The 26,737-nt window shown below is 48.7% G+C and overlaps 1 protein-coding gene across 1 annotated transcript in view; it reads right to left on the bottom strand.

The window, feature by feature from the left end:
• Positions 1-26,737, bottom strand: part of RCC1L (RCC1 like) — a 58,404-nt gene that overhangs the window by 10,552 nt on the left and 21,115 nt on the right. The window contains exons 4-13 of the mRNA XM_017849888.1: positions 25,840-25,846; positions 22,591-22,720; positions 18,374-18,502; positions 16,854-16,920; positions 15,256-15,307; positions 12,855-12,939; positions 9,409-9,590; positions 5,960-6,047; positions 4,318-4,491; positions 1,317-1,402 (exon numbers count right to left, since the gene is read on the bottom strand). Coding sequence (XP_017705377.1) covers positions 1,317-1,402; positions 4,318-4,491; positions 5,960-6,047; positions 9,409-9,590; positions 12,855-12,939; positions 15,256-15,307; positions 16,854-16,920; positions 18,374-18,502; positions 22,591-22,720; positions 25,840-25,846 — 1,000 coding nt within the window. The remainder of the gene's footprint in view (positions 1-1,316; positions 1,403-4,317; positions 4,492-5,959; positions 6,048-9,408; positions 9,591-12,854; positions 12,940-15,255; positions 15,308-16,853; positions 16,921-18,373; positions 18,503-22,590; positions 22,721-25,839; positions 25,847-26,737) is intronic.

Genomic DNA, 26,737 nt, shown 5'->3' with positions numbered 1-26,737 from the left:
AAAAAAAAAAAAAAAAAAAAATTGCTTTTCACAATTTCAAAACAAATTAAAATGCAACCTGATAAAGTACACCCATATGCATACTGCACACACATGGATGCACTCACAGACACACACACACACGCACACACGCACACACGCATACGAGTTTCTATGCAGAGACTATCTCTGGAAAAGAACATAAAGAAACCAGGACCTGGCTCAAGCCTGTAATCCCAGCACTTTGGGAGGCTAAGATGGGCGAATCACGAGGTCAGGAGATCGAGACCATCCTGGCTAACCCGGTGAAACCCCGTCTCTACTAAAAAATACAAAAAAAACTAGCCGGGCGAGGTGGCGGGCGCCTGTAGTCCCAGCTACTCGGGAGGCTGAGGCAGGAGAATGGCATAAACCCGGGAGGCGGAGCTTGCAGTGAGCTGAGATCAGGCCACTGCACTCCAGCCTGGGTGACAGAGCGAGACTCCGTCTCAAAAAAAAAAAAAGAAAAAGAAACCAGGACCAAAACTGGAACAAAAACTCTGGAACAAAACTGGGTGGTGGGAGACTTATTTTCCATAGTATATTTTTTTGTACCATGAACATATGTTTCATGTTCAAAAAACCCCAAAAACCTCCTTTTTTAGAATGCCTTAAAGAACTGACTTAGTAAACAACGCAAAGGTAAACTACAATTTTAGAACGAGTCTCTCTTCCCCTGTAATTCTGGAAGGAGCCTTTTTGTCTAATTGCATACTACCGCCCCTAAGGAAGCGACTGTATTTTTTCACTTCATGGCTGCGGTTGGACCATCTAAATATTAAACATCCTGCTTTCTTTTAAATTCATTGTGAAGCATTCCCCTATGTGGGCTTCTGTAAACAGCTCCTAGTGTGCCGACTTCATCGAGTATCTCCCCCTCTCTGGAGCCTCACGGCACCCTGCCAGAGCCTTGCACCATCGTGCCTCTGTTTCCCTGATCCACCCCAAGGACGGCCTCCAATGGGGCTTCTTACAGGACTGGATGCTTGGGTGAGCCACTGCCTCCAACCTCCCACTCAGCAGGCCGGGATGGGTTGACCCAGCTCCTGCACCCCGAGAGCCTGGTGTCACTCCCCCGCCCATCACACCATGCAGATGTCCCACGGGTATCTCATGGGTGTCACCACAGAGTGTGCTATGGCATGGCATGCTGCACTGGAGGAGCGTAGCCAGGACCCGGAAGGGGGAGCAGGTCCCGTGGCCCTCGTCCTGGCCCAGCTGCATGCGAGGTGCCTGAGGTGACGTCAGGTGACTCTACTCTCAGTATCCATTCTCGAGACCGCCCCGGTCAGCCTTACCCTCCATGGGAAATACTGGTCCTCCAGGCGACCGATTCCCAGGCAGCCTCGGATGTTCTTGCCCCATACAAACAGCTCTCCTTTGTCTGCATAGGGAGGAAAACGGGTTGGTTGGCACTGTGTGAAGAACAAGTCTCCAAGGAGAGGATGGGTCATGAGAACAGGCTTTCTAGAACCAGATACCTACAGAGCCCACTGTTCAGCTTTCACCAGGTGTTCATGCTGTCTTTGAAGGCAAAAGTAAGGGTCTGAGATGCTGTCTCCATATCGAAAACAGGTCCACGCCCAGGAGCATGTAAATGAAGATGGAGGCTGGGGATGGTGCATGGAGCTGGGGTCTGGGGGTGGTGGACAGGGCTGGGGGTGGTGCATGGAGCTGGGGTATGTGGGTAGTGGACGGGGCTGGAGGTCACTGGTGCACACAGCCCACTCTGCTCACCCCTTGTGCCCCGCCCACAATCATGTGCCACCAAACTCTGCCCTCCACAAATCCTGGCGACACCCTGGGCTTCCTGATTTGACAGTGAAAAGTAGGACAATTTGTCATTCCTGGATTGACTGTCCATATCTTGGGAGCATTTGGCCACAGGGCATCTAATGACCGAGTGCCTGCTTGTGCTGGGTCTAGGTCTGTGTTCCAGGAGCTGGGGACAGGCTGGAGATGGAACAGACAAATGATTTTAATTTATGTTTACAAACTGTAAAACTGTCAGGAAGAAAAGTACAGGATGCTGTAAGAGGTCAACCCAGGAGATGGCCTCTCCTAGCCCGGCCTTCAGGTGGGACTCTGTCTGCACCAGCTGGGGCACTCCTGGGCCCATGTCACCACCGGCTGTCGGGCAAAAGGCTTGGGTCATGGGAGGCAGAAGAAGTGACATGGAAAAGCCAAGACTACAAGACCCGGGGTTGATGAAGTACGGAATAATTACAAGCTATCTTAGCTCCCCTGATCTGAGCGTGCCCCTTGTCCTCCACACTCAGACCTTTAGATAGTTTGTGTGTGTGTGTGTTTTTGTTTGCTTTTGAGACAGGGTCTCACTCTATTGCCTAGGCTGTGATGCAGTGGCACAAACACCGCTCACTGCAGCCTTGAAGTCTCAAACTCAAGCAGCAATCCTTCCACCTCAGCCTCCAGAGTGCTGGGACCATAGGCGTGCACCACCACACCCAGCTCACTTCCGTATTTTTTGTAGAAACGGAATCTTACTATGTTGCCCAGGCTAGTCTCGAACTCCTGGGCTCGAGGAGTGCTGGGATTACAAGCATGATCCACTGCATCCAGCTAGACCTCGGGTGTTGAACAGAACAGTTTGGTCTGGCTCCCCAAAATGCTAGCAGACCACAGGATAAACCAATCAACTCCAATTCCCAGATGGCTATCTGCAAATGCCAGGCACACAGGCAGGAAGACAGCCACGCTTTGTCTACCAACAGGCAGTAACTCACCCTTAGAAGGAGGCCTGTTGGGTCTCGGGGAGAAATCCAGAAAGGAATTTCATTTTGCTGTGACCTGAAATGGCTACATGGCATGAGGGCAAATAGAAAAGCCTCTGCTCTAATCAAACACTTCACACAGATTTCTAAACACATGACGCTGCCCATAGTTTAGGCCTTAAGAACTTTCTGGAAAGTAGATATTTGTTTCTCCAAAAATTAGTCCATACGACTCTTACTTGCCAAATCAAAATAGCTTTAAGAATTCATGACACCAAATTAGCCAGGCATGTTGGAGGGTGCCTGTAATCCCAGCTACTCGGGAGGCTGAGGCAGGAGAATCGCTTGAACCCGGGAGGTAGAGATTGTGGTGAGCCAAGATCGTGCCATTGCACTCCAGCCTGGGCAACAAGAGTGAGACTCTGTCTCAAAAAAAAAAAAAAAGAAAAAAGAATTCATGAGACCTACACTCAGCTGCAAATGCAAGTGGCTGCTCTGGCGGGGCAGTGGCAAGGAATTCTCTGGCTTAGTCATGACCACTGCGACTTCAGTGCTTCAACCTAGATCCAGACAAAACTCCAGCTGACAGCCGTAACAACCCAGGCCTGCCTGTTTGACGGCCTCTGAAGCCTGGAATTCAGACAATAAGGGAATAGCAGTTAGGACCCTGGTACAGAGGGCAGGCAACTGGGACAGGCCCCACGTGGGAATGAGGCCAGAGAACTCAACTGAAGATGACACGAACTGACTGTTCCGGCCCAGATGTTTGAAAAGAAAACAATTACTTGCCATGAGATGAAAAGATTCTTCTAATTGCAAGGAAATAACTAATTTACTTGAGAATCACAGAATGAAATTAATTCAGGACAGTTTGACTATTCAAGTCAACTAGAGAGCAGCAAATTGAATCCACAGTAACCGTGGTGGAGTAGGAGATTTAACCAAGAAAAGGACACATTCCTTACCCTTACCCTGCAGGGTAAGCGGATATTCTGTGGCTTTGTAATCTGGCAGGCCTTTGGGAAAAACCTCCATTTCGCTCTCCCCTTTCATCATTCTTTGCCCCAGCACTTTGGAGAAACCAGTAGATTTACCTCCGTGAAACCACGGGACAGTGTGACAAATCGGCCTTTTGCCATCCCATATCCTGGGTCAGCTCAGGGTCTGGGCTCGGCCGGGGAGTAGTGGGATTAAGCCCCACACAATCACTTCCTAATCACCCACCCGTGGATCCGCCAAGCCTCTGCTGGTTTCCTCCGGCACCCGACGTACTCGCGGTGCCCCTTCCTACCACCGACGGGTGCTCTCTCGAGAAAACGCATGTTCACATTAGCCTACCCACAAACCAAACAAACCAAACCCAAAACTCCAGGGGGGAAAACAGGAAACATTATACAACCTCGAGGCAAACAACTTCTCGTTTAGCCCTCGCTTGAGTTATCAGTACAAAGGCGCCGTTCTGTTGGATGGGTGGAACCTGAGAGCTGCCTCAGTTTGGGGTTGAACTTGAGAGAGAGAGAGAACCTCTGCCGGGCTTACACCGGGGCCATTGGGCTTGGTCACTTACTGGTCAGTGCAGCAAAGTGGCTGAGTCCACATCGGATGCGGGAAACCTGGATTTCTGGGTTGAATTCCGTCGAGCCAAAGAGACTGGGTGGAATCATTTCAGGGACAGCACTTTCCACTAGGTTTGGGCCTTTCCCAAGAATTCCATAGCCCCAGACAAAAACATGTCCTTCTCCTACATTACAGTAAAAACAAGGGTCAGCAAGTCCATCCAAATAAGAACCCTCCCTCACCAGAAACTCCAACTACACCACCAAGGTTTATGACATCCACACGAATTTTTTTGTTGTTGTTCTTTTTTTTTTCCTCCTTGCTTGGCAAGAATGTGCAGACAGAGATTTAGAATAATTCACTCTCCCCTGCTTAAATTCTTGCTGGGGGAGTCTGTCTCGCCAGCTCTCCTGGCTCAGAACACAAACTTCCCACATCTTGAGGGTTAGTAACCTGGAGGGGATCAGTGCATAAATCAGCCAGAAAACCCATACGAATACCAGAGAAGGGAGGATGTCTTCTCTCCCTAATGACAGCTCTGTGTTTCGCACTGATCGGAAGAGCAAAGCCAAACACATCAACAATGTCTGGCCAGATTCTTAAAACTCTTAGAAATGATGTTTTGGATACAGAAAGTTTAATATTCATCAGTGGTGCCAGACATTTCATCGCTATCCAAAGCTAAAGGCTGTTCTCCCATCTGCCTTTGATTTTTTGGCCGGAGAAGGCAGAGCTGGAGTCTCCTGGGCCCCGGTTAAAGGAGGGGAATGAAGTAGTTCGCTCTCCACTCCAGAGGTTTGCTCTAGGATGACTCAGCTCTGTGGTCATGTGTCTAAAGATAAATAGCGGGCTATCTGCTTTTTGTTAAGAACTTTATTCACACCCTGTAATGACTGAGCTCAATCCAACGACATCTTCCCATGGCCATAGTTCCTTCCTTTTTTGAAACAGGGTCTCGCTCTGTTGCCCAGTGCAGTAGCATGATCATAGCTCACTGCAGCTCGAACTCCTGGGTTCAAGAGACCTTTCTGTATCAGCCTCCTGAGTAGCTGGGATTACAGGCGTGCACCACCATGCCGAGCTAATTTTTCATTTTTTCTTTTTCTTTTTTTATTGAGACAGAGTCTCGCTCTATCACCCGGGCTGGAGTGCAGTGGTGCGATCTCGGCTCACTGCAACCTCTGCCTCCTGGGTTCAAGTGATTCTCCCACCTTAGCCTTCCGAGTAGCAGGATTACAAGCATGCACCACCATGTCTGGCTAATTTTTCTATTTTTAGTAGAAACAGGGTTTCACCATGTTGGCCACGATGGTCTTAAACTCCTGACCTCAGGTGATCCGCCTGCCTTGGCTTCCCAAAGTGCTGAGATTACAGGTGTGAGCCACCACACCCAGCCTTCCAGCTAATTTCTCCACTTTTTGGTAGAGACAGGGTCTCATTATGTTGCCCAGGCTGGTCTGGAACTCCTGGCCTCAAGCGATCCTCCTGCCTCAGTTGCCCAAAGTACTGGGATTACAGATGTGAGCCACCACACCCAGCCACATTACCCTCCTGAGGCTGAGGTCTACAGCCTGCAAATCCAATGGACACTGACCACTCCCTATGCAATCTACCTACAGCTTCCCAATGAACCACCGGAAAGAAGGCCTCACCGTTTAACACTGCACAGCCCGTGCCACCGCACGCAGCCTGTCGCACCTTCCCCACTCCTGAGAAGTGTAAGCACCGGGGCACGTTCACCTGAACCAAAGAAAGGAGCCACACTGTTAGGAAAGCAAACCAGTAAGGACCGGGAAGTGTTCTGGTCTTAGGTACAGAGTAGCTGAGTCCCAGTTCATTCATTCACTCCAGAGATGCTTCCTGAATATCACATGCCAAGCATTATACTAGGGGCTGGGGTATAATGGTAAGCAAAAGAGACCCAGTTTCCACGCTCAGAGAGTTGTAGTCTAGTGGAGGAGGCAGATGTCAACCAAAGTTAACATGAAATGACATCTGTGGCCAGGTGTGGTGGCTCATGCCTGTAATCCCAGCACTTTGGGAGGCCGAGGCAGGCAGATCACTTGAGATCAGGAGTTCGAGACCAGCCTGGCCAACATGGTGAAACCCCGTCTCTATTAAAAATACAAAAATTAGCTGGGCATGGTGGCAAGTGCCTGTAGTCCCAGCTACTCAGAGGGCTGAGCCAGGAAAATCGCTTGAACCCAGGAAGTGGAGGTTACAGTGAGCCGTGATCACACCACTGCACTCCATCCTGGGTGACAGAGCAAGATCCTATCTCTAAATAAATAAATAAAGTGTATTGTTTTAATCCGCTAAGTATTGGGGCCTTTTGTTATGTGGCAATATATAACAATGGCATGCCACTGGATCTGTCCCCCACAGGAAGGCCATGAGTGACATTTCTCTCAGGCCTTGGTAGCTGGGAGAGCCATACTTCTCCCCAACACCTTATTTGCCGTTTATCTTACGGAAACAAAGAATCATTTAAATGGCCATGTTTCTTCTTTGCTTTCCCTACTAGGAAGCTCACAGCCAAATTTGCAACCACTTCTAGCTACTGTACCTGACCACAGGGGAGGCTTTTTAAAATCTTATTAGCTGACCTTTACTTTCCCTTTGTGCAGATTTCTCTATTAACACATATTTAAAACCCTGCTGTATGTTGTCAGAAATTTGATCATATCAAGGAATGTAGTATGTTTATTTATTAGAGATGGGATCTCACTATGGTGCCCAGGCTGGAGTCCAGCAGCTATTCAAAGCAGCATGATCACAACACACTGCAATCTCAAACCGCAGCACTGCACCAGCCAGGTACAGCAGTGGTCATGCCTATAATCCCGGCAGTTTGGGAGGCTGAAGTGGGAGAATCGCTTGAGGACAGGAGTTTGAGACCAGGCTGGGCAAAAAAGCGAGACCCTGTCTCTACAACAAAATTTTTTGTAAATTAGCTGAGTGTGATGGTGTGCACCTATAGTCCCAGTTACTAGGGCGGCTGAGCTGGGAAGATTGCTGGAGCCAGGAGTTCGAGGCTGCAGCGAGCTATGATAGCACTCCAGCCTGGACAACAAAGTGAGACCCTATGTCTAAAAAAAAAACAAAACCAAAACCAACAAACAAATAAACAAAAAACTAGCCATTAGCAATATGGGGTTGTTTGGAGGAGTCATTAAAATGTTCTGAAATTAGATAGTGGTAACAGTTGCACAGCTTTGTGAATATGTTAATACTAAAATCCACTAAATTGTAAACTTTAAAATGGTGAATTACGGTGTGTGAATCATATCTCTATTTTTTGAATTGGCCGTTAGTTGGTAATTGTGGAACATGAGTGATGGGACGAAACAGATTAGTTACACAATTGACATGGTTTGGATCTGTGTCCCCACCCAAATCTCACGTTGAAATGTAAACCCTGGCTGGGCGCGGTGGCTCATGCCTGTAATCCCAGGACTTTGGGAGGCCGAGGCAGGCGGATCACAAGGTCAGGAGATCATCCTGGCTAACATGGTGACACCCTGTCTCTACTAAAAAAAATACAGGCCAGGCGCGGTGGCTCAAGCCTGTAATCCCAGCACTTTGGGAGGCTGAGATGGGCGGATCACGAGGTCAGGAGATCGAGACCAGCCTGGCTAACACGGTGAAACCCCGTCTCTACTAAAAAAATACAAAACTAGCCAGGCGAGGTGGCGGGCGCCCGTAGTCCCAGCTACTCGGGAGGCTGAGGCAGGAGAATGGCGTAAACCCAGAAGGCGGAGCTTGCAGTGAGCTGAGATCCGGCCACTGCACTCCAGCCTGGGCGACAGAGCGAGACTCTGTCTCAAAAAAAAAAAAAAATTCAAAAAATTAGCTGGGTGTGTTGGCAGCCTCCAGCTACTCGGGAGGCTGAGCCAGAGAATGGCGTGAACCTGGGAGGCAGAGCTTGCAGTGAGCTGAGATCGGGTCACTGCATTCCAGTCTGGGAGACAGAGCTAGACTCTGTCTCAAAAAAAAAAAAAAAAAAAATGTAAACTCCAATGCTGGAGGTGGGGCCTGGTGGAAGATGACTGGATCACGGGGGGTGGTTTCTCATGGTTTAACCTCACCCACTTTGGTCCTCCTGAGATCTGGTCACTTAAAAGTGTGTGGCATGTAATCCCAGCACTTTGGGAGGCTGAGGGGGGCAGATCACGAGGTCAAGAGATCGAGACCATCTTGGACAACATGGTGAAACCCCGTCTCTACTAAAAATACAAAAATTAGCCGGACATGGTGGCCGGCACCTGTAGTCCCAGCTAGTCGGGGGCCTGAGTCAGGAGAATTGCTTGAATCCGGGAGGTGGAGGTTGCAGTGAGCCAAGACTGCGCCACTGCACTCCAGCCTGCCAAGAGAGTGACACACTGTCTCAAAAAAAAAAAAAAGTGTGGGGCGGCTGCCCTGCTATGGAGTAGTCATTCTTTATTCCTTTAGTTGTTCTTTTTTTTCTTTTTTTGAGACGAAGTCTTGCTCTTGTCCACCAGGCTGCAGTGCAATGGTGCAATCTCGGCTCACTGTAACCTCCACCTCCTGTGTTCAAGCGATTCTCCTGCCTCAGCCTCCTGAGTGGCTGGGATTACAGGTACCTGTCACCACACCCGGCTAATTTTTGTATTTTTTTTTAGTAGAGACGGGGTTTCACCATGTTTGCCAGGCTGGTCTTGAACTCCTGACCTCAGGTGATCTGCCCGACTTGGCCCCTGGGATTACAGGCATGAGTCACCGTGCCCAGCCTATTTGCTTTGTTTTGAGACAGAGTCTTGCTCTGTCACCCAGGCTGGAAGGCGGTGGCGCGATCTCAGCTCACTGCACTCTCCGAGCGATTCAATTCTCATGCCCCAGCCTCCTGAGTACCTGGGATTACAGGCATGCACCACCACACCTGGCTAATTTTTGTATTTTTTTTTGTAGAGATGGGGTTTTGCCATGTTGTCCAGGCTGGTCTTGAACTCTTGACCTCAAGCGATCTGCCTGTCTCGGCCTTTCAAAGTGCTGGGATTACAGGTGTGAGCCACCACACCCGGCCCCTTAACATTTTAATGTTTCCAAACCTCCCAGCACCACGCCGTCGGTGACCGCATACCTGTGTGGAGTCAGTGACAGAGGCCAGTTGCAGGTACTCCGAGTTTCCCCAACCAAAAACTCCTCCGTCGGCGGACACGGCCAGGCAGCAATCACCGTAGGTGGTAACTTGGACAATGTTCACTCCTGCCAGGTCTCCACCCAGCTTGGTGGGCGCGCTGGTGATATTGTAGTGACCCAGACCTAACACAGTGGAAAAGACGGATTTTTAATTATTTGCTCTTTTAACAAACACATACACAGACTTACTATATGCCAAGTGCAGTTTTAAGCACTTAACAAATATCAGCTCAGAAATCCTAATCTGGGCTGGGCGCAGTAGCTCACATCTGCAATCCCAACACTGAGAGGCTGAGGTGGGCAGACCACTTGAGGTCAGGAGTTCAAGATCAGCCTGGTCAACATGGCAAAACCCTGTCTCTATTAAAAAAAAAAAAATTACAAAAATTATCAGGGCATAATGGTACATGCCTGTAATCCCAGCTACTCAGGAGGCTGAGGCACAAGAATTGCTTGAACCTGGGAGGCAGAGGTTCCAGTTAAGCCGAGATTGTGCCGCTGCACTCTAGCCTTGGCAAGAGTGAGACTGTCTCAAAAAATAAAAAAAGAAAGAAAAGAAAAGAGAGAGAAGGAGGAAAGAAGGAAGAAAGGAAGGAAGGAAAGAAGGAAGGAAATCCTAATCTGCTTATTTGCATGCTCATACAACTTATTTATTATTTTTGAGACAGAGTCTCACTCTGTTGCCCTGGCTGCAGTGCAGTGGCGTGATCTCAGCTCACTGCAATCTCCACCTCCTGGGTTCAAGCAATTTTTTAATTCTTGTGCCTTAGCCGCCTCCCAAGAAGCTGAGATCACAGGCACGCACCACCATACCCAGCTAATTTTTGTATTTTTCGTAGAGATGGGGTTTTGTCATATTGGCGAGGCTAGTCTCAAACTCCTGACCTCAGGTGATCCGCCCATCTCAGCTTCCCAAAATGCTGGGATTATAGGCATGAGCCACAGTGCCTGGTCTAAAATTTTTTTTTTTATTGAAATAGAGACAGCATCTCACTATGTTGCCCAGGTTGGTATCGAACTCCTAGGCTCAAGCAATCCTCCTGCCTCAGCCTCCCAAAGTGCTGAGATTACAGGTGTGCGCCACCTGCCTGATCACAACAAGCAATTTCTAATGCACTGGTGGTCTTGCTAGAAATAAAGAAAATCTCTAAGAGCCCATGCCATCCCCAACACCACTCCCAAAAAACAGGGAACTTAAAATGGCATGGTTAACAGTCAGCAGAGAGGCCGGGCGTGGTGGCTCACACCTGTAATCCCAGCACTTTGGGAGGCCGAGGTGGGTGGATCATGAGGTCAGGAGTTCAAGACCAGCCTGACCAAGATGGTGAAACTCCGTCTCTACAAAAATTAGCTGGGTGCGGTGGCAGGCACCTGTAATCCCAGCTACTCGGGAGGCTGAGGCTGGAGAATCACTCAAACCCGGGTGGCAACGGTTGAAGTGAGCCAAGATCATGCCACTGCACTCTGGCCTGGGTGATAGAGTGAGACTCCGTCTCAAAAACAAACAAACAAACAAACAAACAAAAACAGCAGAGAAAAGGACAGGCAGGACCTGCCCAAAAGCAAATGTCATTATCGGCACTTGCTATGGGGGTAACCCCTGGGCAGCAACCCAAGGCAGAACATTGAACTGTAGACTGCTGCCTTCAACCGGGGTCCTCAAAGGGGCCTGTTCCTCACCAGGTGAATGGATCAACCATAGTGCATCCAGACAATGTAATGTTTGTTATTTGGCACTAAAAAGCAGTAAGCTGCCAAGCCATGGAAAGGCATGGAGGAAACTTAAAATACATGATACTGATTAAAATAAGCCTATCTGAAAAGGTTACATACTATAGGATTCTAGCTATACGGCATTCTGAAAAAGACAAACTATGCAGATAGTAAAAAGACTGGGGCCGGGCACAGTGGCTCATGCCTGTAATCCCAGTGCTTTGAGAGGCCTAGGCGGGCGGATCACGAGGTAAGATCGAGACCATCCTGGCTGACACAATGAAACTCCGTCTCTACTAAAAAATACGAAAAATTAGCCGGGCATGGTGGCGGGTGCCTGTAGTCCCAGCTACTCAGGAGGCTAAGGCAGGAGAATGGCGTGAACCCGGGAGGCGGAGCTTGCAGAGAGCCAAGATCGCGCCACTGCATTCCAGCCTGGGTGACAGAGTGAGACACTGTCTCGAAAAAAAATAATAATAATAATAAATAAAATTTTTAAAACTTTTTAAAAGCCTCAAACAGCTTGTTCTTGTTGCTAAAAGACTCAGAACTCCTCTGTTGAGTGGCCAAAGATACCCCAATGCTCTCTCAGTTCATTTTTTTTTGAGATGGAGTCTCGCTCTGTTGCCCAGGCTGGAGTGCGGTGGTGAGATCTTGGCTCACTGCAACCTCTGCCTCCCAGGTTCAAGCAATTCTCCTGCCTCAGCCTCCCTAGTAGCTGGTATTACAGCCATGCGCCACCACACCCGGCTAATTTTTATATTTTTAGTAGAGACAGGGTTTCACCATGGTGGCCAGGCTGGTCTCAAACTCCTGACCTCAAGTGATCGACCCACCTTGGCCTCCCAAAGTGCTGGGATTACAGGTGTGAGCCACCACACCCAGCCTTCTCTTAGTTTATTTCTGTGGGAGCCAGTGCTGAGGGGAATGGAAGAGATGCAAAAAAAATAGTATTACAGGAGGGCACAGTGGTTCCCACCTGGAATCCCAGCACACCAAGAGGCCACAGCAGGCAGACTGCTTAAGGTCAGGAGTTCAAGACCAGCCTGGGCAACATGGCGAAACCCTGTTGCTACAAAAAATAAGCTGGGCTTGTTGGCTTACGCCTGCTGTCCCAGCTATTCTGGAGGCTATGGTGGGAGGATCACCTGAGCCTGGGAGTTTGAGACTACAGTGAGATGTGATCGCACCACTGCACTCCAGCTTGGGCGATGGAGCCAAGAACAGTGTTCCTCAGAAAGTGATAAGAGGTAAGAGCTGAATTAAGGAAGAAGGGTGCCGGGCGCGGTGGCTCAAGCCTGTAATCCCAGCACTTTGGGAGGCTGAGACGGGCGGATCACAAGGTCAGGAGATCGAGACCATCCTGGCTAACACGGTGAAACCCCGTCTCTACTAAAAAATACAAAAAAACTAGCCGAGCGAGGTGGCGGGCGCCTGTAGTCCCAGCTACTTGGGAGGCTGAGGCAGGAGAATGGCGTGAACCCGGGAGGCGGAGCTTGCAGTGAACTGAGATCCGGCCACTGCACTCCAGCCAGGGCGACAGAGCAAGACTCCGTCTCAAAAAAAAAAAAAAAAAAAAAAGGAAGAAGGGTTCCATAAATGCCCTACAGCTCACAGCTCCACATGACATGGACCGAGAACTTTCACGACCCCAGTGCATGAAAAGAACTCTACCTGTTTGCCCATCAGCGCCCCATCCGCAAGAATAGACTTCTCCTTTATCCGTCAGGAACAGACTATGATCCTGACCACAGGCGACCTAGCAGACAGAGGTAAGGGGGATGAGAAGAAATGCTTAGAACCCTGGTGTCCTCATCCAAAGAAGGACCAGCACCATCGCCTGCCACTCCTGGGGACCTGGAGCATGGGCCAGGCAGGCTGCTCCACGCTCATCTTACTCCTTGTCAATCCACCAGTCTCCCACTGCATTGAAACTGCTCGTTAAAGTAAAATGCAGATCTCCAAAGGGGCAAATCCAAGAGCTCTGCCGTCCATCCCACACCATCTCCAAAGAACCACCCCTCCTCCATAACCCTTCTCCTCCCAGCCCTCTCTTCTACTCTCTCACAGCTTCCAGCCTTGCTCGTGCACTCAGCCTCTACTTCAGACCCTTTGCTGTTGGGATCTCTCTCCAGGGTCTGTCTCCTGCCCTCCCCTCTCCTCACTCCTCATGCTACCCTGGGAGACGGCAGCCACTCCCAATGCTTAACTGTGGCCTCTGCACTGTCATCTCTGGTCTCAACCACTCTCCCCAGTTCCAGACTCATTTTTCTAACTGCCTAATGGAAAACGCCATCTACTGAACGATTTTTATACCAGGCACTGTGCTAAGTCAATATCCAAAACCACCGAGTAAGAAACTGAATCTCAGCTGGGCACAGCGAATCACTCTTGTAATCCCAGCACTTTGGGAGGCTGAGGCATGTGGATCACCTGAGGCCAGGAGTTCAAGACCAGCCTGGCCAACATGGTAAAACCTCATCTCTACTAAAAATATAAAAATTAGCCAGGTGTGGTGGCGCATGCCTGTAATCCCAACTACTCGGGAGTCTGAGGCACGAGAATCACTTGAATCCAGGAAGTGGAGGTTGCTGTGGGCTGAGATGGTGCCACTGCACTAAAAAAAAAGAAAAAAAAAGAAAGAAAAAGAAACAGTCTTAGAGATGTCCGGTAACTTGTACAAAGTCACTCAGTCTAATAGGTGAAGGAGGCCTGGTATGGTGGCTTACACCCATAATCCCAACATTTTGGACGGCCAAGGCAGAAGGATGGTTTGAGGCCAAGGGTTTGAGACCAGTTTGAGTCCTGGCCAACAGAGTGAGAATCTCTCTCTTTAAAATAAAATAATTAGCCGAGGATGATGTATGCCTGTAGACCCAGTTACTCAGGGGGCTGAGGCAAGAAGATCACTTGGGCCCAAGAGTTCAAGGCTGCAGTGAGCTATGATCGCACCACTGCATTCCAGCCTAGGCAACAGAGTGAGACCCTGCCTCTAAAAAATTTTCAAATATGGCCAGGCGCGGTGGCTCACGCCTGTAATCCCAGCACTTTGGGAGGCCAAGACGGGCAGATCATGAGGTCAGGGCCACCCTGGCTAACACGGTGAAACCCTGTCTCTACTAAAAATACAAAAATTAGCCGGGCGTGGTGGTGCGCGCCTATAGTCCCAGCTACTCGGGAGGCTGAGGCTGGAGAATGGTATGAACCCGGGAGGCAGAGCTTGCAGTGAGCCGAGATGGTGCCATTGCACTCCAGCCTGGGCGACAGAGCAAGAGTCCATCTCAAAAAAAAAAAAAAAAATTTTTTTTCAAATAAAACCAAAAAGCCATATCACAGTATAATTAGTGCTGTGGTGTTCTAGGCCAGCTGTATTTTGCTCTCCATTTTATTCACATCCCCAGAATAGTGCCTGGCTCATGGTAGGTACCTATAATAAATATTTAAATGCATATATGCATGAATACAGCAAGTGCTGTGATACTTTTGCTTCAGCCTCCCCAGATGCTGAGGTTACAGGCGTGAGCCAGCACATCTGGCCTCAGTGAGCTTTTTAACTTGTTCACCCACTAGAGCGTCATCCCCAAAACTCTTTTTTTTGAGACAGAGTCTTGCTCTGTCGTCCAGGCTGGAGTGCAATGGTGCAATCTCTTGGCTCATTGCAGCCTCCACCTCCCAGGTTCAAGCAATTCCTGTGCCTCAGCCTCCTGAGTAGCTGGAATTACAGGCATGCGCCACCGCACCCGGCTAATTTTTATATTTTTAGTAGAGATGGGGTTTCGCCATGTTGGCCAGGCTGGTCCGGAACTCCTGACTTCAGGTGATCCACCTGCCTCGGCCTCCCAAAGTGCTGGGATTACAGGTATGAGCCACCACGTCTGGTCCCAAAATCTTATTAAACTTGGTATCCCTAGAATCTAGTATAAATCCTGGCCTATAGTAGGTAGGCTATAATTTTTACTAAAATAATTTAATTCAGAAAATTCCCCTAACAAATTTGCCATCACCCGACCCAAATCTCAACTTTTCAAAAGCACCCCAGGAACAGAATAAGCAGCTCTTGGCCCATCTCTCTTACCTGGACCACCTGGCCATCGAAGTCCTGCATTCTGTGGACTCTGTGATTTTCACTACAGCCAGGAACAAATTGGGAAGAAGCAAGGGATGCGGTCACGACAAGCACTGTGCAGCCTTTTCCCTGTCACCCCAACTGATGGTCTGTCCCCTCCGCACACACAGTAACTGTTATGGTAACTCTCAAGGTCAAATTTGAGGCCAAGTCAGGCCTGGGCATGAAAGTAAAACAAGGCCGGGCGCGGTGGCTCAAGCCTGTAATCCCAGCACTTTGGGAGGCCGAGACGGGAGGATCACGAGGTCAGGAGATCAAGACCATCCTGGCTAACATGGTGAAACCCCGTCTCTACTAAAATACAAAAAACTAGCTGGGCGACCTGGCGGGCGCCTATAGTCCCAGCTACTCGGGAGGCTGAGACAGGAGAATGGCGTGAACCCGGGAGGCGGAGCTTGCAGTGAGCTGAGATCCGGCCACTGCACTCCAGCCTGGGCGACAGAGCGAGACTCCGTCTCAAAAAAAAAAAAAAAAAAAAAAAAAAAAAAAAAAAGAAAGTAAAACTAAACAAAATCCTAGGTGATTTCGACACGCGGCCAAAGTTGAGAGTGGTATTGAGGCCCTCCAACATCATACAAGGAACTAGAGGGAAATGTTTTTAAACACTAAAATGAAAAGAATTGACTGGGCACGATGGCTCACGCCTGTAATTCCAGCACTTTTGGAGGCCGAGGCGGGTGGATTACTTGAGGTCTGGAGTTTGAAACCAGCCTGGCCAACATGATGAAAACCCATCTCTACTAAAAATACAAAAAATTAGCCAGGTGTGGTGGCAGGCACCTGTAATACCAGCTACTTCGGAGGCTGAGACATGAGAATCGCTTGAACCTGGGAGGTGGAAGTTGCAGTGAGCCGAGATCTCACCTGCACTCCAGTCTGCGTGACACAGTGAGACTCTGTCTCAAACAAACAAAAAATGAATAAAATGAAAAAACCGGAAATAAAGGGGAATGTTTAAAAATCAATTTGATAAAATAAAAACTCAATTTGTAAAAATTCATCCTAAGAGGGCCGGGAGCGGTGGCTCACGCCCACAATCCCAGCACTTTGGGAGGCCAAGGTGGGGAGATCGTGAGGTCAAGAGATGGAGAACATCCTGGCCAACATGGTGAAACCCCGTCTCTACTAAAACTACAAAAATTAGCTGGGTGTGCTGGTGTGTGTCTGTAGTCCCAACTACTTGGGAGGCTGAGGCAGGAAAATCACTTGAACCTGGGAGACAGAGGTTGCAGTGAGCCGAGATCGCGCCATTGAACTCTGGCCTGGAGAGAGAGTAAGACTCCATCCCAAAAAAAAAAAAAAAAAAAAAATTTATCCAAAGAAGTTTTACACATCAAAACCAATGCTCACGCCCCTTCTTCTCCCACCAAGCTAATGCATGGCACTCAACCTGAAACAGACAGGACTCCCCCAGCTTTCTGCTGAGTTCTCACGGCCCCCTCTCAGGCATGCCTCTGACCGTCCCATGGGTTTACCACAGTCATCTCCCTAGAAATGTTTGACATTTAACCCAACATGGGGAAGGGGTAGGCCTTCTGGGAACTCACCTGTAAATTTCATTTTCAATCACCTTTCTTCCACATTGTCCATAAGAATTGTTTCCCATGCTGAAGACTAAAAATACCACCACCAATTAAATCAGTTCTGCAGGTTTGTGGGATCCTAGAATGTGAGGACTGGAAGGGGTCTCACTGGTGGTCCCGTCCTGGTTAGCTCACCCCCGTCCTCCAACAGCCCCTGGGTTTCCTTCTCCAACTTTCTTAGGCTCTGCAGAAACTCCCAAAAGGCGTGTGGAGGTCTAGATCCACCCTCCCCTCCTGGCCCTAGATCCACCTCTTGGGAATTCCACCTTCTGAGGCTAGAATTGCACTCCCTGTACCTGTCACCAGGCTGCCTTTAACACCAATCCCCTCTAGAAAGAGCTCCTAAATGCCACCTCCGCCTTCTCCTACAGAGCACACTCAGCCAGAAAATGAAATTTGAAGCTAGGCACAGTGGCTCATGACTAATCCCAGGGCTTTGGGAGGCCAAGGCAAGTGGATCACTTGAGGTTAGGAGTTCAAGGCCAGACTGGCCAATATGGTGAAATCTCGTCTCTACTAAAAATACAAAAATTAGCTGAGCGCAGTGGTGGGTGCCTGTAATCCCAGCTACTCGGGAGACTGAGGCAGGAGAATCACTTGAACCCAGGAGGTAGAAGCTGCAGTGAGCCGAGATCCTGCCACTGCACTCCAGCCTGGGTGACAGAGCAAGACTTTGTCACAGATTAAAAAAAAGAAAAAGAAAAAAAGAATGTGAAATGTGAAAAATGTAATTCACACTGACCTTTCCCTGGAAAGAACCCCTTTTCTAAAAAGGGGCCATGTTACCCAGGGGCCCAGACTCTGAAAGTCCCCAACCACTTAGAAGATACGTTAGCAAACAAGCTTCTTTCAATACCAACAGAAAAAGCCACCTTTGGCTGGGCATGGTGGCTCACACCTCTAATTCCAGCACTTTGGGAAGCCAAGGCAGGCGGATCACCCAAGGTCAGGTGTTCAAGACCAGCATGGCCAACGTGGTGAAATCCCATCTCTACAAAAAATACAAAAATTAGTTGGGCGTGGTGGCGGCCACCTGTAATCCCAGCTACTAGGGAGGCTGAGGCCGGAGAATCACTTGAACCCGGGAGGCAAAGGTTGCAGTGAGCCAAGATCATGCCATTGCACTCCAGCCTGGGCAGCAGAGCGAGACTGTCTCAAAAAAAAAAAAAAAGAAAAAATAGAAAAAGCCACCTCTACACACCACCCAGTTCAGTGCCTTCACAGCAAATGGATCAGGCTGCCTTGTGTGCAGTTATATTTATAAATACATATGGTTTTCCAAGAACCTGAGAGTGGACCACATAAGAATCAACAAGCTGTGCCCAGCTGTCTTGAGCAATCCCACCGATCTGCTCAGGAAATGCCACGGTTCACTCACTAGATGTGGTTCAATCAAACAAGCCATTCAGGCCTGATCTGAAGGCTCCAGTTCATAGTGAAATGGTCCCCACACTCTTCCACCACCCTTCAGTAGGTCAACTTACCTCCTTCCCTGTCAGTCAACACAAGAGAGTGAGCTCGGCCGCAGGAGACCTGCAGCACCCGTGTCTCCTGAGGTCTGTCCAGAGGCAGGGAGACGGGTGAGGGCTCCAACACATACTCATAGCCCCTCGCTGGAAAAGACACAGGACACTGATTGAGAGGCCTGCATTTCTAACACTGGGAATCATACTGTCCAACTCCACACTACTACACTGGAAAAAACAGAGTCGGAGGTAGGAAAGACTCATCAAGGCAGGTAAGTAACGGGCAGAGCGAGTACCAGAAGCCCAACTCCCAGCTCATGCCATGGGAGTTACACAAGCAGGTTCCAGAAAAGCATACTTGGTCTTCTGGCCAGGCGCAGTGGCTCATGCCTGTAATCTCAGCACTTTGGGAGGCCGAGGGAGGCAGATCACTTGAGGTCAGGAGCTCGAGACCAGCCTGGCCAAAATGGTGAAACCCTGTCTCTACTTAAAATACAAAAATTAGCCGGGCGTGGTGGCAGGCGCCTGTAATCCCAGCTATTTGTGAGGCTGAGGCAGGAGAAATGCTTGAACCTGGGAGGCGGAGGTTGCCGTGAGCCGAGATGGCGCCACTGCACTCCAGCCTGGGGAAAAAGAGCCGAGACCTCATGCGGGGTGCGGCGGGGAGGGGGGAAGTAGGGGGTAGGGAAGCATACTTGGTCTTCTTATTAAAGAAATCTTGGCTGGGTACAGTGGCTCATGCCTGTAATTCCAGCACGGGAGGGAGGCCAAGGCGGGCGGATCACCTGAGGTCAGGAGTTCGAGACCAACCTGGCCAACATGGTGAAACCCCCGTCTCTACTAAAAATACAAAATTAGCCAGACATTATGGTGGGCACCTGTAGTCCCAGCTACTCAGGAGGCTCAGGCAGGAGAATCGCTCGAACCCAGGAGGCGGAGGTTGTCAGTGAGCCAAGATTGCACCACTGCACTCCAGCCTGGGAGACAGAGCGAGACACGGTTTAAAACTATATATATATATATATACAAAAATACAGAAATCAGCCGAGCATTATGGTGCATGCCTGTGGTCTCAGCTACTTGGGAGGCTGAGGTGGCAGGATCACTTGGGCCAGGGAGGTTAAGGCTGCAGTGAGCAGTGATCATGACACTGCACTCTAGCATGGGTGACAGGGCAAAACCCTGGCCCCCATCCCCTCAAAAAATTAAACTGTTGGAATTTGCTTCAAATTTATTGAGGGGGAAGGTGGGAAAAATGAAGAAAACAAGACTGGCATGAGTTGATGACGCCTGAAGCTGGTGATGCTACATCATACTACTCTGTATACTTTTTTTTTTTTTTTTTTTGAGACGGAGTCTCGCTCTGTCGCCCAGGCTGGAGTGCAGTGGCGCGATCTCGGCTCACTGCAACCTCCGCCCCTCCAGGTTTAAGCAATTCTCTGCCTCAGCCTCCAGAGTAGCTGGGACTACAGGCGCCTGCCACAACACCCGGCTAATTTTTTGTATTTTAGTAGAGACGGGGTTTCACCATCTTGGCCAGGCTGGTCTTGAACTCCTGACCTTGTGATCCACCCGCCTCGGCCTCCCGAAGTGCTGGGATTACAGGCATGAGTCACCACACCCAGCCTCTGTACACTTCTGGACATCTAAAATTGCTCTGGATAAAAGGTATAAAAAATGTAATACAGACCAGGCACAGTGGCTCATGCCTGTAATCCCAGCACTTTGGGAGGCCGAGGCGGGCAGATCACCTGAGGTCAGGAGCTTGAGACCAGCCTGACCAACATAGAGAAAGCCCATCTCTACTAAAAATACAAAATTAGCCGGGTGTGGTAGCACATGCCTGTAATCCCAGTTACTCGGGAAGCTGAGGCAAGAGAATTGCTTAAACACAGGAGGAGGAGGCTGCAATAATGAGGAGGCTGCGGTGAGCTGAGATCATGCCACTGCACTCCAGCCTGGGCAACAAGAGTGAAACTCTTGACTCAAAAAAAAATGTAATGTAACATCTTACAGCTAATAAAGACTTTAATACTGACTTATAAAAGACATCTGATACATAGATTGGGCATGGTGGCTCACACCTATAATCCCAGCACTTTGGGAGGCCAAGGCAGGTGTATCACTTGAGGTCAGGAGTTCGAGACCAACCTGGCCAACATGGTGAAACCCCCATCTCTACTAAAATTCAAAAATTAGCCAGGTGTGATGGCGGGTGCCTGTAGTACCAGCTACTCAGGAGGCTGAGGCAGGAGAATCACCTGAACCAGGGAGGCAGAGGTTACAGTGAGCTGAGATCATGCCACTGCACTCCAGCCTGTGCGAGAGCAAGACTCCATCTCAAACAAACAAAAAAAAAGACATCTGATATAAAATAAATGAAAAAAGACAGAAAACAAAATATATGCTACAATTAAAATTATGTAAAATGTATTTGTCTGTGAACAAGGGAACAGGAAAAAAAAAAAGAGAGGTTTGTCCAGTATGTATTTCTGGGTAATTTCCTCCCTATTTTAGGAACTCTTTCTTTTTTCCTTTTTTTTTTGTTTTTTTTCTGAGACGGAGTCTGGCTCTATGCCCCAGGCTGGAGTGCAGTGGCCCGATCTCAGCTCACTGCAAGCTCCGCCTCCCGGGTTCACACCATTCTCCTGCCTCAGCCTCCCGAGTAGCTGCGACTACAGGCATCCGCCACCACACCCGGCTAATTTTTTTTTGTATTTTTTAGTAGAGATGGGGTTTCACTGTGTTAGCCAGGATGGTCTTGATCTCTTGGCCTTGTGATCCACCTGCCTCGGCCTCCCAAAGTGCTGGGATTACAGGCGTGAGCCACCGTGCCCGGCCTCTTTTTTCCTTTTTTTTTAAGAGACATGGTCTTGCTCTGTTGCGCAGGCTGGAGTGCAGTGGCGTAGTCACCACTCACTGCAGCCTCAAACTCCTGGGCTCAAGCAATCCTCCTACCTCAGCCTCTGGAGTAACCAGGATTATAGGTGCATGCCACCATGCTCAGCTAATTCTTTTTCATTTTTTTTTCAGAGACAGGGTCTCGCTCTGTTACCCAGGGTGGTCTGGAACTCCAGGTCTCAAGCAATCCTCCCACCTTGGCCTCCCAGATGCTGGGATTACAGGTGTGAGCCCCTGTGCCTGGCCTAGGAAATATTTCATACTGTTCTCATAGTAATTTTTAGTTAATTTCTACTTTTCTGTTTGTCTGTTTGTTTGTTTCAGACAGTCTCACTCTGTCACCCAGGCTGGAGTGTAGTGGCATGATCTCGATTCACTGCAACCTCCACCTCCCGGGTTCAAGAGATTCTCGTGCCTCAGCCTCCAAAGTAACTGGGACTATATAGGCGCGTGCCACCATGCCCGGCTAATTTTTTATATTTTTAGTAGAGACGGGGTTTCACCCTGTTGGCCAGGCTGGTCTCGAACTCCTGGCCTCAAGTGATCCACTCTCCTCGGCTTCCCAAAGTGCTGGGATTACAGGCGTGAGCCACCACGCCTAGCCGGGCTAATGTCTACTTTTTAAAATGCCATTGTAAGTTATTTCTAACATTTTTACAATCCAAGGCTCAAACATTTGAACTAAAGCCTCCATGTTAATGTTTTCACTGACTTTTCCCCAAAAAAACATATTCTAGGCACTGCAGAGTACTTCAGGCTGTCTGTCTCCAAGCTAGGAAAAAAAAGGTCATCTCTTTTAGGCCACAAAAGAACATCTTTACTTATCTGCAAAGGCCAGGTGCTTGCCCTTTGCCTGATGGTTCAACATCGATACCAAAGAGGCTAAAAAATAATCTAGCCCAGATGGTTTCAAACAACATCCCTTTAAGTCTTCGTCTATTTTTTTGCTATGGTTTGGTTTATGAAACCATATTCTTGAACACCAAAGGGAGGGCTGGGTGCTGTGGCTCACGCCTATAATCACAGCACTTTGGGAGGCCGAGGAGGGTGGATCACCTGAGTTCAGGAGTTCAAGACCAGCCTGGTGAACATAGTGGAACCCCAACTCTACTAAAAACATAAAAAGTAGCCAGTCATAATGGTGTGCGCCTGTAATCCCAGCTACTCAGGAGGCTGAGGCAGGAGAATCACTTCAATCTGGGAGGTGGAGGTTGCACTGAGCCAGGATCTTGCCACTGCACTCTAGCCTGGCAACAGAGCGAGACTCTGTCTCAAAAAAAAAGAGCTTTCTCAGACCAATCCCGGCAGAGATGAGACAAGGTAGGGATGCTCACTTTTATCTTTCCGGCTCCTGTGAAATCCAAGCTGAGAATCTTTGTTGAGTCCCATCCCCCAGACTTTCGTAATATCTTTGGTCTTAGAGGACAGCAGTGTGAATCCATAGCCACAAGCAGCAGATGAAATCTGAAAAGCAGTTCCCACAAAGCATGAACTGATTTGTAATGTCAAGTTTGCTCAGTAATAAGTGACAGGTTATTTATCAAATCCAAGAACACAGACTATGTGGGGGGGGGGGTTGTTTTTTTTTTTGAGACAGTCTCACTCTGTTGCCCAGGCTGAGTGCAGCGGCGTGATCTTGACTCACTGGAATCTCCATTTCCCAAGTTCAGGCCTCCCATGTAGCTGGGACTGCAGGTGTGTGCACTACATCTGGCTAACTTCTTAACTTCTGTATTTTTAGTAGAGACAGTTTCATTATGTTGGCCCAGCTGGTCTCGAACTCCTGGCCTCAAGTGATCTGTCCACCTTGGCCTCCCAAGGTGCTGGGACTACAGGCATCAGCCACCATGCCCGGCCCAAGAACACATATTAAGACAGCAACTAGCATTTATTGAGCATTTACTATATGTTTGATAAGTATTATCTCATTTAATCTTTATTTTATTTTTTTTTATTTTTTATTTTTTGAGACGGAGTCTCGCTCTGTCGCCCAGGCTGGAGTGCAGTGGCCGGATCTCAGCTCACTGCAAGCTCCTCTTCCCGGGTTTACACCATTCTCTTGCCTCAGCCTCCCGAGTAGCTGGGACTACAAGCGCCCGCCACCTCGCCCGGCTAGTTTTTTATACTTTTTAGTAGAGACGGGGTTTCACCGGGTTAGCTAGAATGGTCTCAATCTCCTGACCTTGTGATCCGCCCATCTCGGCCTCCCAAAGTGCTGGGATTACAGGCTTGAGCCACCGCGCCCGGCCTCATTTAATCTTTATAATCACTCTATGAAGGGTAATTCACGTGTAGACGATAAATATAGTGGTAAATGTCAGCTCACCACTAGGTATTACCATCCCCATTCACCAAAACCAAGACACTCTCTAGCAGCCGAATACAGTGGCTCACACCTGTAATCCCAGCACTTTGGGAGGCCAAGGCGGGCAGATCACTTGAGGTCAGGAGTTCAAGACCCACTTTGGCCAACATGGTGAAACCCCATCTCTACTAAAAATACAAAAATTGGCCGGGCACGGTGGCTCACGCCTGTAATCCTAGCACTCTGGGAGGCCAAGGCGGGCGGATCACAAGGTCAGGAGATCGAGACCACAGTAAAACCCCGTCTCTACTAAAAATACAGAAAAAAATTAGCTGGGCGCAATGGCGGGTACCTGTAGTCCCAGCTACTCGGGAGGCTAAGGCCGGAGAATGGCATGAACCTGGGAGACGGAGCTTGTAGTGAGCCGAGATCGCGCCACTGCACTCCAGCCTGGGCGACAGAGACAGACTCTGTCTCGAGAAAAAAAAAAAATACAAAAATTAGCTAGGCATGGTGGCGTGTGCCTGTAATCTCAGATAGTCGGGAGGCTGAGGCCGGAGAATTGCTTGAAGCCAGGAGGCAGAGGTTGCAGTGAGTCAAGATGGTGCCACTGCACTCCAGCCTGGGTGACAGAGTAAGACTCTGTCTCACAAACAAACAAACAAAAAAAAAAAAACATCACCATCTCTTACCGTGGTAGGTAAGTTGACAGATCTCCTTTAGACTGAATCCTGGCTCCATCCTGACCAACTGTGTGACCTGAAGTAGATTACTTTATCTCTCTGTATCTGTTCTCCTTCTCTAAAAAGTGAAGATGATAATAGTACCATCTCTCTCATTGAACTGTTGTGAAGATTAAACGAGTTAACATAGCTAAAGCCCTTATAGGGAATGGTACCCAACTCAATGTAAGAGCTATATTTTGAGCCTGGGCAACAAAGTGACAACCTGTCTCTACGCAAAAATCAAAATTTAGGCTGAGCGTGGTAGCATATGCCTATGGTCCCAGCTACATGGGAGGCTGAAGCAGGAGGATCACTTGAACCCAGGAGATCGAGGCTGCAGTGACCCATGATCATGCTACTGCACTCCAGCCTGGGCAACAGAGCCAGATTAAAAAAAAAAAAAAAAAGCTATACATATATACACACACATAGGTATATATATACACATATACACATATAGGTCTATACGTATATATACACACATATAGGTGTATAGACATGTATATATATGCATATACACACATATATGTACATACACACACACACACACATATATATATATATATATATATATATAGAGAGAGAGAGAGAGAGAGAGAGAGAGAGAGAGAGATAGGGTTCTCACTATGTTACCCAGGCTGGTCTCAAACTCTTGGGCTCAAATGATCCTCCCGCCTTGGCCTCCCAAAGTGCTGGAATTACAGGCATGAGCTACCACACCTGGCCTATATTTTACGTTTCATTTTTATTGTTGTTTAGGGTTTTTTTTGTAATTGCTTTTTTTGTTTTTCTATGTTCTATTTCTTATTGCTGTTAGCAGCAGTAGTATAAGGCAGATGAGAAAGTGTAGCTCCTAGAGGTTGAGTAACTTGACTACATGGTTTTCACCCTGACACTGCACCGTTACATTCTCAGGCTATTACCATGAAAAGGAAAATTCAGTACTACAGCTACTGTGAATTTAACACAGTGACAACCCCAAGGTCTTTGTTGGGTGTTTTAACTACACTCTCATCAATCCTCACCTTCACTGACCTGATGAGAAAACCAGGGCTTCCAGTGGGGTTGGATACAGACCAAAGATGGTTTGATTTTAAAATCAACCCTCTTTTGGCCGGGCACAGTGGCTCACGCCTATAATCCCAGCACTTTGGGAGGCCAAGGCGGGTGGATCACTTGAGTTCAGTTCAAGACCAGCCTAGCTAACATGGCGAAACCCCATCTCTACTAAAAATACAAAAATTTGCTGGGCGAGGTGGCAGGTGCCTGGAATCCCAGCTACACAGGAGGCTGAGGCAGGAGAATCTCTTGAACCCAGGAGGTGGAGGTTGCAGTGAGCAGAGACCATGTCACTGCACTCCAGCCTGGGCGACAGAGTGAGACTCTATCTCAAAAAAATAAATAAATAAATAAAATAAACCCTCTTTCCATACCACCCAGAGTGACCATATTCCCGGTTGGCCTGGGGCAGTCCTGGTTTACAGATGATGTCCCAGTGTTCACTCTCAAATTGGATGACAAATTATATGGTCACACTAACCATCCCCTACTACCTCTTGGCTGTTTACAGTTGATCAGAGGCCTCTGTAGTGTCTCTCAGGGACCATATGTAAATCTAACCTAATCCTAACATGATCAGTGGTAAACCCATACCAAAATGCCTGCTGGAAAACGCCACTTCAGCACTAATCATGAACAAACGCTGGGAACTCTTTTTTTTCTTTTTTTTTTTTTTTTTTTTTTTGAGACGGAGTCGCCTGGGCTGGAGTGCAGTGGCCGGATCTCAGCTCACTGCAAGCTCCGCCTCCCGGGTTCACGCCGTTCTCCCGCCTCAACCTCCCGAGTAGCTGGGACTACAGGCGCCCGCCACCTCGCCCGGCTAGTTTTTTGTATTTTTTAGTAGAGACGGGGTTTCACAGTGTTAGCCAGGATGGTCTCGATCTCCTGACCTCGTGATCCACCCGTCTCGGCCTCCCAAAGTGCTGGGATTACAGGCTTGAGCCACCGCGCCCGGCAAGAACTCTTTTTTTTCATTCCAGCATTTCTTGAAGAAAGCTAGCTAAATATTTCTTTAAATTTGATGTGTTGACACCTTGTTTAATCAAGTCATCCAAGAGTGATATTTTCCCTTGTAATACGCATTTGGAATATAATATATAGGCCTGCATAATTGTGCTAGTCAAAAAAACTTCAGTTCTCTGGCCTCCTAGAGCCCCCCTACACCTCTGGAATGGCTCCAGTACCACCAAAACAATCTATGTGGGAGGCAGGAGACAGCCCCTTGCCATGCATTCAGAAACACAGAAAAGAGGAAAGTCAGCCAGGCACTGTGGCTCACGCCTGTAATCCCAGCACTTTGGGAGGCTAAAGCAGAAGAATCACCTGAGGCCAGGAGTTCAAGACCAGCCTGGGCAACATAATGAGACCTGCCCCCCCCCCCCCCCCCCCCCC

The sequence above is a fragment of the Rhinopithecus bieti genome, unplaced genomic scaffold (assembly GCF_001698545.2).
Source record: "Rhinopithecus bieti isolate Rb0 unplaced genomic scaffold, ASM169854v2 scaffold_31823, whole genome shotgun sequence".
Classification (NCBI taxonomy): domain Eukaryota; kingdom Metazoa; phylum Chordata; class Mammalia; order Primates; family Cercopithecidae; genus Rhinopithecus; species Rhinopithecus bieti.
Note: the sequence above shows the minus strand (reverse complement) of the source record. Positions and strands in the feature narration are given on the sequence as shown.